Source organism: Eschscholzia californica, unplaced genomic scaffold (genome assembly GCF_041429995.1).
Source record: "Eschscholzia californica isolate CP2 unplaced genomic scaffold, dmEscCali1.0.p SCAF_1, whole genome shotgun sequence".
Classification (NCBI taxonomy): Eukaryota; Viridiplantae; Streptophyta; class Magnoliopsida; order Ranunculales; family Papaveraceae; genus Eschscholzia; species Eschscholzia californica.
In genome coordinates this window covers 81,917,407-81,931,003 of record NW_028238198.1, presented here as the reverse complement: position 1 = coordinate 81,931,003, position 13,597 = coordinate 81,917,407, and the positions used below count along the sequence as shown (strand labels likewise).

The 13,597-nt window shown below is 34.8% G+C and overlaps 1 protein-coding gene and 1 long non-coding RNA gene across 3 annotated transcripts; both read left to right on the top strand.

The window, feature by feature from the left end:
* The first annotated feature begins 511 nt into the window (after positions 1 to 511).
* On the top strand, positions 512 to 1,993 carry LOC147569921 (uncharacterized). Its single transcript, XR_015238870.1, has 2 exons — positions 512 to 652; positions 1,669 to 1,993. It is a non-coding gene; the product is annotated as an uncharacterized LOC147569921 (long non-coding RNA).
* A 7,487-nt stretch (positions 1,994 to 9,480) lies between these two features.
* On the top strand, positions 9,481 to 12,188 carry LOC147569920 (benzyl alcohol O-benzoyltransferase-like). 2 transcript variants are annotated; one of them, XR_015231362.1, is made up of 3 exons: positions 9,481 to 10,166; positions 11,021 to 12,018; positions 12,088 to 12,188. XR_015231362.1 is itself a non-coding variant. In XM_086656422.1 (2 exons), the coding sequence occupies exons 1-2, from the start codon at positions 9,726 to 9,728 to the stop codon at positions 11,927 to 11,929; spliced, it is 1,350 nt and encodes a 449-aa protein (XP_086512548.1). In that variant the 5' UTR covers positions 9,508 to 9,725; the 3' UTR covers positions 11,930 to 12,188. The 2 variants fall into 2 exon arrangements, 1 of the variants encoding a protein (XP_086512548.1); XM_086656422.1 differs by having other exon boundaries at positions 9,508 to 10,166; positions 11,021 to 12,188.
* Positions 12,189 to 13,597: the final 1,409 nt, after the last annotated feature.

The following is a 13,597-nucleotide window of genomic DNA, read 5'->3' as shown; positions in this document are numbered from 1 at the left end:
CTCAATGCAAATTTGAGAGAGAATCTGTGAGAAAAAGAAGCTCTCTAAGTGTTAAAGGCGCCTCCTTCGACAAAAATTAGCGTGTAAAATGTAATGTGGTCAGACGATCTCCATCAAAGGAAGCTTTATAAAACTCCCCCACTGTCAAATTAGTCACATGTGTAAATGTGGTCAGATGATGATTAGTGTGGAATGTGAAATGTGTGGATTGAGAATTTTGTGGACCATTTGAGGGTCCGAAAATAAAGAAATTTTGATGAAACACCCAAAAAATGGGATCAAATTCCACTTTTAACCCAACTCGGAATTTTAACTAAAAAAATTCAAAAATTCAAAATGTCTATAAATCAAGCCCAAATACGGATCTCGAAGCACCTTTTTCCATCTCTTGGACGTATCTTATTTTCATATTTTCACCTTTACCCTTTTATATTTATAACCATTTATCTTTCCCTCTCTTTCTAAAAATCATTTATCCTTCACTTTCTTTCTCTAAAATATATGACTAATATTTTGGGACTTTAGCTTCATCTCATTTTCGTTCTCTCTAAAACAGATTTCCTCCTCAGCCAAAACTATTTTTCTCTCTCTAAACTTGATGAACGGATTGTATCCCGCTAGAAAATCTTGTCGGGTATGCTTACCCTTGAAGGTACGTTTTCATTCCTCTTCTATTTTTTTCAATATATCTTCTATCTTTTATCTTCAATCATCATCTTCTTTAATGGAGGTTGAAAGAAGTTTCAAATCTGGTTTTAGGGTGTTTTCATAGTTTTTTAGAGAGTTAAATATATAGATTTGTAGATCTACTTATTTGAAGCTCCATTAGTGAGGTTGTTCTTGGTGTTTTTTTTATCTTATAAGGTTTAATCTTCTTATGAAGTTTATTGGTTTTACTTCCACACAATATAATTTCAAAAACAATACTGTGAAAAAGTTTTATATACAATCTCAGATCTATTTTTTGGGCTCTCTCTCGAATTATGTTTTTTTGCATATGTTGGGTTTTAATAGACAAATTGACTGGCGCATTGAGTATTTTAAAATATGTTGTTAAACGATGTTAATACAGCGAGCAAACTAAAAAATGTTTTAATTTTTTTTCATAGATGTTACCATCATAAATCAGATTTTTTTTTTTTTTTTTTTACAGAAATCGATAGGTGTTTTAAACACTTTTACGTAAGTTTTGAGCACTTGTGAATATTTTTTGACATTTTCTGTTGTGTTGTTAATATAATGCTTAATTTCAAATATTTTGTCTTTTACATTTTTCGACATTTGTGAACATTTACAAATTTGTCATGTGCATTCTCAGAAATGTCCTGTGCATTATGTCTTTTCCGTACGCATATAATTCTGTGTTGATTCTTGTGCCTTTTTTAATCGTTATACACACAAAATCGTGTTTTTGTGAACATTTTTTGTCGTGTTTTAAACATAAATCTTAATCCTTAAATATTTTCGTTGTTATACCGACACAAACACATCAATTAGAACATTGTATCTTGTGTTATTAACATAATGCTTAATTTCAAATATTATGTCTTTTACATTTTCTCAAATTTGTAAACATTTAACAAGTTGTCGAGTGCGTTCACACAAATGTCTTGTGCATTTTGTCTTTCTCGTAGGCATATATTTATTCGGTGTTGATTCCACTTGCAGATTCTATATCTATGGAAAAGGATAGAGCAATTGATATTTCTCAAAAGGACAAAAAGCTTGTTTCTGAATCTTGGGGCAAAATATTTACTGATATTGGTCAAACATTTACCGATGGTGTCAAAGCTTTTGGAAGAGCTCTTGGGCTCTTGACGGATATACAATCTTATAGTTCTCTAACATTTTCAATTCCGTACAAGTTTTGAACATTTCGCCTATCGATTATGGTTGTGTTGAGAACACTATTACAAATGTTTTAAACATTTTTTGTAATAGAAACAACATTTTGTATAATTTCAACATTGTTAGTATTCACTTTTTCATTTAACGTGTCGCTTTATTTTTCTTCGTTATACGACCACAATCATGTTTCGTGAACATTTTTTGTAGTTTCGTAGTCATAAATCTTAATCGTTAAATGTTCTTCGTTATACAGACACCTAACTTCTATACTAAACTATTTTACAAAATGCTTATCTAACTACTACCTTTACCACCAACATGGGTATAAGTGCAGACGTAACTTCGTTTGAAGTTTTAGTCAAATATATAAATGTACAAGATAAAAAATAAATATTTTGTAAAATGTTTCCAACAAATAACTTTATGTTAAAGTGTTGTGAAAAATTTATCAGAGCTAAAGTTATTTTCAAAATCAAGACACCTAACATTTTCACTAAAACAATTTACAAGTGTTTATCTTAATGTAACTACTATTTATAAGTGCAAACAAAATAAAATATCAACATTTTGTAATATATTCCTAACAAATATAATTTAGCACAGACATTCAACCTAATGTTCATCAAACTAGACTACATTTCAAGATAAAGAGTTTGAACCGAAATATGATTGCTCCAATGTTGTTCTGAAACCTAGAGTCTAATACAGTTATGTTAGTAGATTTCAAGTTGTTTCAAACATTATCATGTACTGTGTAAACATTCTCAACATTGTCCACGTCTCACATGAAAGCGTTCATAACATTTTGTAAAATGCTCAGCTAACTATTTAATTTGGAACTAACACGGGTATAAGTGCAAACTTAACTTTTTTTTTTCTCACAACTGAATTTGTTTACAAAATAAAGACACCAATTATTCTTACTAAAACATTTTACAAATGCTCATCTAACGACTACTTTTGCCACCAACATAGGTATAAGTGCAGACATAATATCACTAATTCAAACCCTATTCAGATTTGAAAATGTACAAGATAAAAAATAAACATTTTTGTAAAATGTTCCCAACTAACAACTTTATATTTTAAAGTGTTGTGAAAATTTTCCGAGAACTGCAGTTATTTACAAAATCAAGATACCTAACATCTACACCAAAATATTTTACAAACATCTAACTACTACTTTGTGCACGTTTCACATCAGAATGTTCATAACATTTTGTAAAATGCTTAGCTGACTATTTAATTTGCAACTAACACAGGTATAAATTTTTTTTTTTCAAACTCTATTCAGATATAAAAAATCTAAAAAAAACATTTTATAATCTGTTCCCAATAATTAAGTTTATGTTTAAAAGTGTTATGAAAATTTTCTTAGAACTAAACTTATTTACAAAATCAAGACACCTAAATCTATACTAAAACATTTTACAAAATGTTTATCGAAGTACTACTTTTGCCACCAACATAGGTATAAGTGCCGACATAAGTTTCTTAAGAGTGTTTTCAACTTTTTATCGCTTTTCAAACAAATGAAGAGAGAGAATTTTTTTTGAAGATAATAAACGATAGGTGTAATAAATGTCAGTTGTAAGAGTGATTTGATGGGTGAGACTCCATCTCGTTTTTCGCGAATTAAGTAAGGTTGTGTTTGATATCAGGGAAATAATTCCATGGAAATAAAAGAGTTTAATGGAAAGTCTTCCACTGAATTTATTCCATGAAAATAAGAGTTCTTTCGTTTGATAGTCATTTATTATTCTGTGGAATTAGGAACTCTGTTATTTGGCTGACAACTAACTTCTCCGAATATAATACTCCCTCCGTCTCAAAATGAAAGTCCATTATTCCTTTTTGGGTTGTCTCAAATTGAAAGTCCCATGCCATATATAGCCTATAATATCCAATATTTTGGCAAATATACCTCTGCTTAATTCTATCAATATCAAATGCATTTATTAGGAAAGATAATGCATACACTACTTTGTCCAATAGAAATCAATAGATTGACCTTAATCGTATCAATATCAAGTGCATTTATTAGGATAGATAATGCATGCACTACTTTTGTCCAATAGAAATCAATAGATTGACCTTAATTCTATCAATATCAAGTGCATTTATTAGGATAGATAATGCATGCACTACTTTTGTCCAATAGAATTCACTAGATTGAATCACAATAAATGCTAGCATTCATATTTAATTGGGTTATTTCTCAAATGACCCCCAACTTTGTGACCAACTTCCTGCCTGGCCCCCTAGATTAGCAAAAATACTCATATGTCCCCCTTTTTCCGTTATCTTTAGTTGTCCGTTACTCTCACTCCTCCACCTCATTTCCTCTCTCTGCCAAGTCACCTGAAACGCCACATCATCATCTTCTCCGGCAGGGGTCGCCAGCCGGCGACCTACAAACATAAAAAAAAAAATTAATTAATTTTTTTTTCTCTCCTCTCTCTCTCTAATTTTTTTTCTTTCCTCTCTCTCTCTCTCTCTAAAACAGATCTAGAGAGAGAAATAGGTTTCACGAACAAACCTAGGTATGTTCGTGTTCATCACGAACAGATCTGGTCTGTTCTCCTCTCTCTAGATCTGTTCTAGAGAGAGAGGGGAAAGAAAAAAAATAGAGAGAGAGAGAAAAGAGAGAAAAAAAAATTAATTAATTTTATTTTTATGTTTGTAGGTCGTCGGCCGAAAATTTGGCCCGGCCAGCGACCCCTGCTAGAGAAGATGATGATGTGGCGTTTCAGGTGACTTGGCAGAGAGAGGAAATGAGGTGGAGGCGTGAGAGTAACGGACAGTTAAAGATAACAGAAAAAGGGGTCATGTGGGTATTTTTGCTAATCTAGGGGGTCAGGCAGGAAGCTGGTCACAAAGTTGGGGGTCATTTGAGAAATAACCCTATTTAATAAGGACAATATAGGAACACACAAAACGAAAATAAATCGGGTGAGTTTCAATAATGGACTTTCATTTTGAGACGGAGGGAGTATTCAATTAAGAGTTTTTATTTACTCCTATGTAGTCAAAATGAGTTTTTTTTCTTTTATGTTACCAAAATTACATTTTCGTCCTTATGTTGTCTAAATTACATTTTTACCCTTATGTTTCCAAAATTATATTTTTACCCCTATGTTGTAAAATTATTTAACCTTGTGTCGTTTCAATGTCAAAATGTAGACATGCTAGTTTTACAAGATAAAAGTAAGAATGTCATTCATACCACAGAAGGGTAAAAATGTCACTTTGATTTATACGAGGGTAAAAATGTCATTTTGACAACATAAGGGTAAGATGTGGATTTGATATTATAAAAAGGTAAAAATGTAATTTTAGTTATATAAAACCAAAATGTCAATAACAACTTTGTAAACATGTCATTTGGTAAGAAGGGCAAAAATGTCATTTGCTCAATGTATAAGTAAAAGTTTATTTTGCTAAATTTTATGAGTAAAATGTCATTTAGAACATATATGGAGATAAATATTAGGTTTCAAGTATCCGAATATATTAAAATATTTTTATTTTGATTTTTGAATTTCCACGGAAACTAATTCTTAAGGTAGAACAAGGAATTAAAAGTGGGCTATTTCATGGAAATAGATTCCCTAGAGAATTAAAGTCATGGAATTATACTTCGTATCAAACGGTGGAAATACCTAATTACGTAGAAATTCTTTTATTTTCATGGAAATATGAGATATCAAACACACCCTGAGAGGGAAAAGAGTGGAGAGATATAAGAGGGATGTTAATTCTCTTATGAAGTTAAGAGTGTAATTTCAACTTTTAAATTTAATTTGCATTATTATTTCAGATTGGACTTCATTTGGTATTTTGACCCGAATTTTGCGCCTTAGAATTTTCCTCTCGAAAATAAATGCTTCAATTCACCCTCAAATTGACCTCCATCCACCCCCAAACCTACATTCTTTTCCTCCATTTAGCTAACTTCCTTAAAGGACCAACAAAAATGTTTACACTGGATAACCCTATTGTTCTTTTAAGGAGGTGTGCAGAATGCCCTTGCCATTAATATAAGATAAAATAAGTTACGGGCCTATGATATGTGGTTGCGGAAAGGATCAAATACGGGGCATATACAACCATATAGAATGGCATATTTATTATGTAGTGGTCCAGGGAAAATTGATTGTCTCATATAACGCAAAGTACACGTCCCCGCCTTGGAATGGTATCCTTCAACAATGTTGATAGGGGGATTCCCCCTACACACCTGGTGTACTTCCTCTAATAGAACAAGAGGTATTTTAGTCTTTTTCAGAGTGCTTTTCAGACTGTGAAAAGACTAAAATATCTTTGGTCTTATTAACCACCTCAGCAATGAGTATGGAAGTACACAGGCAAGTCCCCAAATCATTTTTGATTTTTCAATATTTGCAACAATCTTTGTAACGTCTTCACTACGGAAAATGAAAGGGTTTTATAAGAAAGCTGGTCAATCGGCTTAAATAACAAAAAATAAATAAATAATAGACTCCTCTCCCATCCCTTTTGTTCATCTTTTTCACGAGGACCACTCTGAATCACTGTCGACCATCACCACCTCCTATTAGCGTTGGCCACTACCACCACCACCCATCACCACAATCTACATCTCTTTTCTCTCATTCTCTCTCTCTCCACAATTTCTATGTCAATGACAGAGAATAAACCCCTTGGTTAGTGCTAAAGGAAAACGGTTTTGCCTAAATCTCAAAACCTTTTTTAGGAGTCCTTTCATTTTGTATTCTCTTCCATCCTAGACAAAAGGGTTGCTGACGACTGCCGCCCTTACATGCTAAAGAGAGTGGGAAGGATAGAGAGTGACAGACAGTGGTTTTTCTACTTAGTGACGGGGTCGGAGAGGGCAGGGGCGGAACTATGTGGAGACCAGGCTGGGCAGTTGCCCGACCTGATCTCCACATATAAAAGATAAGCTACAACTATTCACAAGACTTTGCTTTAACTCTGGTGGTGCAGTCTTTATCCTTCCAACCCAAAGACACGGGTTCAAATCCTTGTTCCTGCATTGGCTTTCTTTTTCATTTTGCTTTCGAAGAGTAAGCGGACTTAAATTAAGGGGCCAATTGCTAAAGAAAATCTTGTTTTTGCTTAGGTATACTCTTGACTATGTAATTTTTCTACTTCAAGTAACATTGAATAATTTGGTACTCAATCGAGTTATCCAATGTTACGTTAATTTGTAAATTTAAGTCAAAAGATTACTTCTTGTGAAGATAAATGTAAAATAATGATACGAAAAGGTGTTCTTAAAAAACTTGTCTTGTGTTGTATTTTGTAAGACCATACGTGATACGTATTATATGTAGAAGTTTTATTTTATAGAGACTTTAGGCTTGCCCTGCCTAGTATGAAATCCTGGTTCTGCCCCTGGGAGAGGGTGATCATTATTATTTTGCTGGAAAATGGAAAGGGTGATTAAGAAGAGGTGTTTCTTCAAAACTAAAAACAAACTACGGAGTTTCAAAATTAATGAGTCCTCATCGTCTATATTGTGAAAATAATCCCACATAAGAGAATGGGTAACTAGCAACCAATTATATAATGTATAGGTCATCTCCGCTCATTGTCAATTGATTTTGAGTTGGATGACCACAAATTTAACATGGTATCAGAGTTAGGCCTACACGTGATAGGCTTAAAAGTCATACGTACTCCACGTGATCCGAAACAAAAAAAAACACGTGCTAGGCTAACCATACTACACATGAGGAGGCGTGTGATAATAATCTCACATGGAGAAGGGGTAACTAACAACAAATATATAATAGAGCGATGATGGCATGCCCGCCTATGTTCTCCCCAGTCGAGATTCCGGCGGGATACTTGTCGGACATACCATCATTTCTTGTATATAATAAGGAAGGAAGCTATCTTTTTTTAGAATATATCATCTTCTTCAATGACTAAGATTGTATCTCCTAAACTTATCTTGAAAGGTTGACATTATATTCTTCGAATTTATCTTCAAACTCTCTTCAACGGCTAAGTGTACACCTCATAACCTTATCTCAAAGGATTGAGATTATACTTTCTAAACTTATCTTCAAACTCTCTCAATGATTACGATTACACCTTTCAAGCTCATCGGCGAAGATTGCGTACCTTTGCTACAAGTGTCTGGGCTCCGAAGGGCACAGATTATACACTCCTTTCCATATAAAATCAGATAAATTGGATCTCCTTACAATTTTTTTTTGACCTAATCTCCTTACAATTACCATGCCCATAATGAACCCTTGTATATATCTTCCCTAGTCTTCTTTAACTTTTAAGGACCACCTGCCAAATGAACTCTTTGTTATCACATGTAATTTAGTTGTACTTTGTGATCCGTTTTCTCCAAAAGATGTTATTTAGCTAGAAAAAAGGGACCAATCACATGTTCATGTTTTATGTGGCCAATCCTCAGTTGGGAAATTTCTTCTATTACCAAAAGAAGAGACCTTTCAAAGGTCCCTATCATCGTTGGAATATTTACTACTTCAATTGTAAAACAGAAAGGGATGTTGTTATGCACAAAAATTCAAAGTTCGATTGATTTCGATTCTTTTAGACGATAATTTCACGTTCTTCTAATATTAACCACGAGTATACCACGGGCTCGCAATTATGTCTTCAGGATACGATAAAATCTTTATAACTATTTTGGTTAAAGGTATGTACGCTTGACCAAGATCAAGAACACCCCAAATGTTAACTGATAATGTCAAAAGGAATCGACTCCATATTTTCCAAATAACTTGTATAACAAAGTGCCGAAAACTCTTGCTTGCCCAAGTAATTGATGGTGTTGACATAAACTCCAGATTTGATTCCCAAAGAAGGTGTGACTCATGGTTATTAAATTTGGGTTGTCAAATGTATAAATAATATGTTTTAGACTTCTTTAGTATGTTGTTGGGCTTTAGGTATAAATAATAAGTTTTAGACTTCTTTAGTATGTTGTTGGGTTTTAGGTCCCTTTTAATTCGTAATTTAACTTGGGTGGTTATCCTCAAATGTAAACAAAAAGGGAAATTGGTTGGAATTATATCCTCAAATGTGAACGGACCATGGTTGTTACGACAATCCAATATGTGTCATGTGAATGGATACATCCATACAACCTAGTGTGTCTATTACTAAAGTTACTTGGAATTTCTTACTTAGACGTGACATGTTTCCTCATTTGAATAAAAAAACGGTCTATATCGTAGTCAAACTTAAAGAAAAACTTTGTCCTCGAATAAAAATTATTCATTATAATTATAACATCTCCCAATTCAAGATGAGTGGATAACGCGAAAGGGTTTTTTTTTTAGAATTCGACTACGATATATGTTAGTCGTTACAAGGCATTGATACATTATGAAGATGTGATGAGCACGATAACCACCTAATTTAAACTAAGAAAGAAAGAGGCCTAAAACCCAACAACAAAGTGGCCTAAAGTCCGACAAATTATTACGTTATTTATAGCCTAAATTACATAAGATAAATGTTGATGGCAAACTGCTTCCACGGAGACTCGATCCCACAACCTCGTGGGCTTAAGAGGGGTGTCCAACCACTGCACCCGAAAGGGTTATTGCCCTTTCACATTTGGCCTTAATGAATCATTACAAGAACCACATGGGATAGACTCCAAGCACACAGCAAGTGCATCCTTATTTATTGAGAATCTCCCACATCCTACGTCTAGTTCATGTCTTGTTTGTACTTGACTTCTCTTCAACATATCCTTGTGTATCTCCATGCTCAGTCTAAACTTTAGAGAAAAACTTTTTCTGGGAGATAAAATAGTGCTGGAGAGAAAATCTTTGGCTCACCAAAGCCTGAAACTTTAAAGTACTATTTCCCAAAGCAGCATGACATCAACTCTGGTATTTAGGGTTCAAAGACGCGAACCGGAACTAATTGCTCCTTCTAAACCTACACCCCATGAACTCAAATACCTCTCAGACATTGATGACCAGGAGAGTCTTCGTTTACGACTTCCTGTATTCCAGTTTTATCGTAATGACACGAAAATGACAGGAAAAGATCCAGTTGATGTGATAAGAAAGGCGTTAGCAAGTGTACTTTGTTTTTACTACCCATTTGCAGGAAGGTTAAGAGAAGGACCAGGGAGGAAGCTAATGGTAGATTGTACTGGTGAAGGTGTAATCTTCATTGAAGCAGATGCCGATGTTCGACTCGAAGAGTTTGGTGATCTTCAACCTCCTTTTCCTTGTTTTGAACAACTTCTTTTTGATCTTCCAGATTCTGGCGGCAGTGATACCCTTAACAGCCCTCCCTTGTTGATTCAGGTGACTTTCCATTTTGATGTAGCATAAGATCATGATTTTTTTTTTTTGTACATTAATTTTGACTATAAAACCAAGGTATCTAGGTGGCCCAAAAATTCTGCCCTGAGTGGCTATCCAAGATTTTGACTCAGGGCAAGGAAGTTATGTACCAGAACGAAAAAAAAACTTCGTAAGCACAATGACTAACACAGAAAGTTATCAACACAGAAATATTATAAAACGGGAGTGCTACATGTACAAAGTCCTTGACAAAATTCATAACCTAATGACTGATTTTCACTAAAAGACAAAAGTTGATCAAAGTTTTTCAAAGTTTGACTTTGATCAGGACCGTTCACTTAGTATTACGGAGTGTATTAAATTAAGGGCGGGGCCAAGATTTCACCTCACAGTTTTCTTTAAAATCATATTACTTTAAAAATTAATCAATTGATAGTTAGACAAATTAGGATAGATTTTCTCACTCTTTTTTGTATGTGAAGACCAACTTAAATGGACATAGAAGAGGAAGTAAACATCATTGAACATTAGTGGGGAAACTCTAATCATAAAATTTCTCTAATAAAAAAATAGAGCAAAGAGATTTGATTGCACCCCTGGATTCGCCCTAGTTCCCGGGCATACCATGTCAACACTTAGGCCGTGTTGGGACAAGATTTTCTGGTCAAGTATCATTTGCCCTATTGAAATTACATCAAGGAACAATAGTTATAAAGTGAAATTGTGAAGAAAAATGATTTTTTTCCGAATTTCAGTTCTATTTTGTACTAAGAGCAAGACATGGATGGTCAACGTTTGGATAATAATTTCAATGATGAAATCTAATGGGCCACATTTTTGGTAACAAAAACTAGGTGACTCGTCTATCATGCGGTGGATTCATTTTAGGTATTCGTTTCAACCACACAATGTGCGACGCTCAGGGTCTATTCCAATTCATGTCTGCTTTGGGCGAATTTGCAAGAGGAGCAGAAGTCCCATCAGTCCTCCCAGTTTGGCAAAGAGAAGTCCTTTCGGCACGTGACCCACCACGAGTCACCTTTTCCCATGAAGAGTTCGACACCCTTCCTGAAACCATGGATTCTCTATCAATCTCTCTCGACGACATGGTCCAACGTTCATTCTTCTTCTCGTACCAAGACATTTCAACCCTAAAGAAACACTTGCATCCTAGTATTGGCATTTGTACTACATTTGAGATCCTTATTGCATTTATATGGAAATGTCGTACGATCGCACTGAACTTTGATCCCAAAGAAAATGTTCGAATGGTATGCTTAACTAGTGCCCGCGGAAAGATTGATAAACTATTGCCAAACGGATACTATGGAAATGCTTTTGTTCTACCGGTGGCAATATCGACGGTTGAGAATTTGTGCAAGAACTCACTGGGATATGCAATATCATTAGTGAGAAAAGCTAAGAACCAAGTCAATGAAGAGTACATGAAATCAACAGCTGATTTTTTGGTGCTTAATGGTCGGCCTCCCTTCTTCCCACGCGGAACTTTTATACCATCTAACGTGTCACGTGTGGGATTTAGGGATGTTGATTTTGGGTGGGGAAGAGCTGAGTATGGTGGACTAGCCCAAGGTGAGTTTATCATAACCTTTATTATACAATCCAAAAACAAAAATGGAGAAGAAGGTATTGTGATACCCATTAGTTTACCCAAGGTCGCAATGGAGAAATTCGTAATTCAGATTGAGACCATGATAAGAGCACCTATTCGTCTTCATTCGTCCACAATTATGACGGGTTGAAATTAGATTTAAAATATATTGAAAGCGAATTAGTGTTATTCATTCAGAATATTTATTAGAACATTGAAGTTTGGTATTATAAGTTCAATGTTTTCTGTATGAACTTTGGTGTTGAGTGTGATTGGTTTAGAATTTCTTTTAAGTATTTTGAAGTTTAGGTTATCTTTGTTTACATACGATGCTCATGTAAAGTTTCAGTCTTTCTATTGATGTTTTGGAAATATATTGTATTCTTTAACTTTAAATTTTGAAGTCTTTTATAATATTTGTGTTTGAAATTTACAGACTTTAAGTTGTTAGTTTTCTCAAAAAAAAACTCCAATCTAAAATGTGTGTGTTTTTTGTGTGTGCGTGTGAGAGTGATATTACAAAATTTCTTTGTACTATCATATTGTGCTACGTATGCAAGTAATTAAGGCAATGCATTGTTATTACGAGTAAGAAGTGGTGGTAGTGGCGGTGAAGATGGAGATGGGGATGAATTGAAGATTACGGTTGAAGAACAAATTTTAACTTTGGGTCTTGAAACAATGTAGTTTTTGTTTTAATCTCAGAGATTAATTTGAACACCTAAGGTTTGAAATGAACTCATTGCGGCAACTTATTTCGTCAAAATGCTATGTGAACCTAGCATTCCCGTTTCTAGTAATCCAGTTTTGTGGTTGACACTTGTTATACAGTGTAGATGAAAAAATAATTTAGAACGAGAGAAAACCACATGGTACCACGAAAATGACATGAGAAAGTTGATTGTTTCATACAATGCCAAGATACACGTACGTTTAGAAGTTCCAATGGTACTTTCTAATGTCCCTAGCAACAATTGTCATGGTACATCAAAAATTTACTTTTTTGTGAACTAACAATGTAATGAGGAACATTTTATTTATAAGGTTGTTATTGGCATGGTCCTACCACAAAAGTTTGAAATACATAAAGAAGATTTCTTTTGATGGTATTACTTGGGTCGCAATTCATTGATTACTTGGCAGGTTATAATTTCCTGTAGAAGGTGCTTACTGAGTTTTCCATATCATTCTTCCACTCAAGCTGCAAAAACTCAATTCCTCCCTCTATTTACTCCCTTTCTCAGTCTTCGGGCTGAGGTGGTGACGCCTAAAAAACGTAGTGCAAATGGAGAGAAAATATGATCAAATTAGACGTTCGCCACAGTTGGAGGTTGGAGGGAGAAATAGAATGACTTGCGTCAACGACAACGGAACTGATCCTTTGGCCAAAGCTAATTAAAAGGAATAATGTTTTGCTTAAACCCCGAAACCCTCACTGAGGGTTCCCTTCATCTGGTACTCTCTTCGCCTAGAAAAAAAGGGTTGTCGATGGCAGAGAGGATCCTCATGTCGTCGATAGAGACTAAACAAATACAGGAGTGGGGTGGATAGAAAGAGTGGAAAGAGAAAGAGCAGTTGTCCAAGGTAGGGGTGGGAATCGGTCCGGACGGGCGGGAAACGGACACTAGCTCAACCGGTCCGGGCAGAACGGACACGAGTCCTAAGTGTCCACTCGGACATCCGGGCAAAACGGGCGGACATTTCGGATTTTTCTTCAACAAAGTGCCCGTCCGTGACCGTTTTGATAGTCGGGCAAACCGGGTATCGGTCGGGCGGACACCGGTCACTAATGAACAAATAAAGAAACTTTTATTCGAAA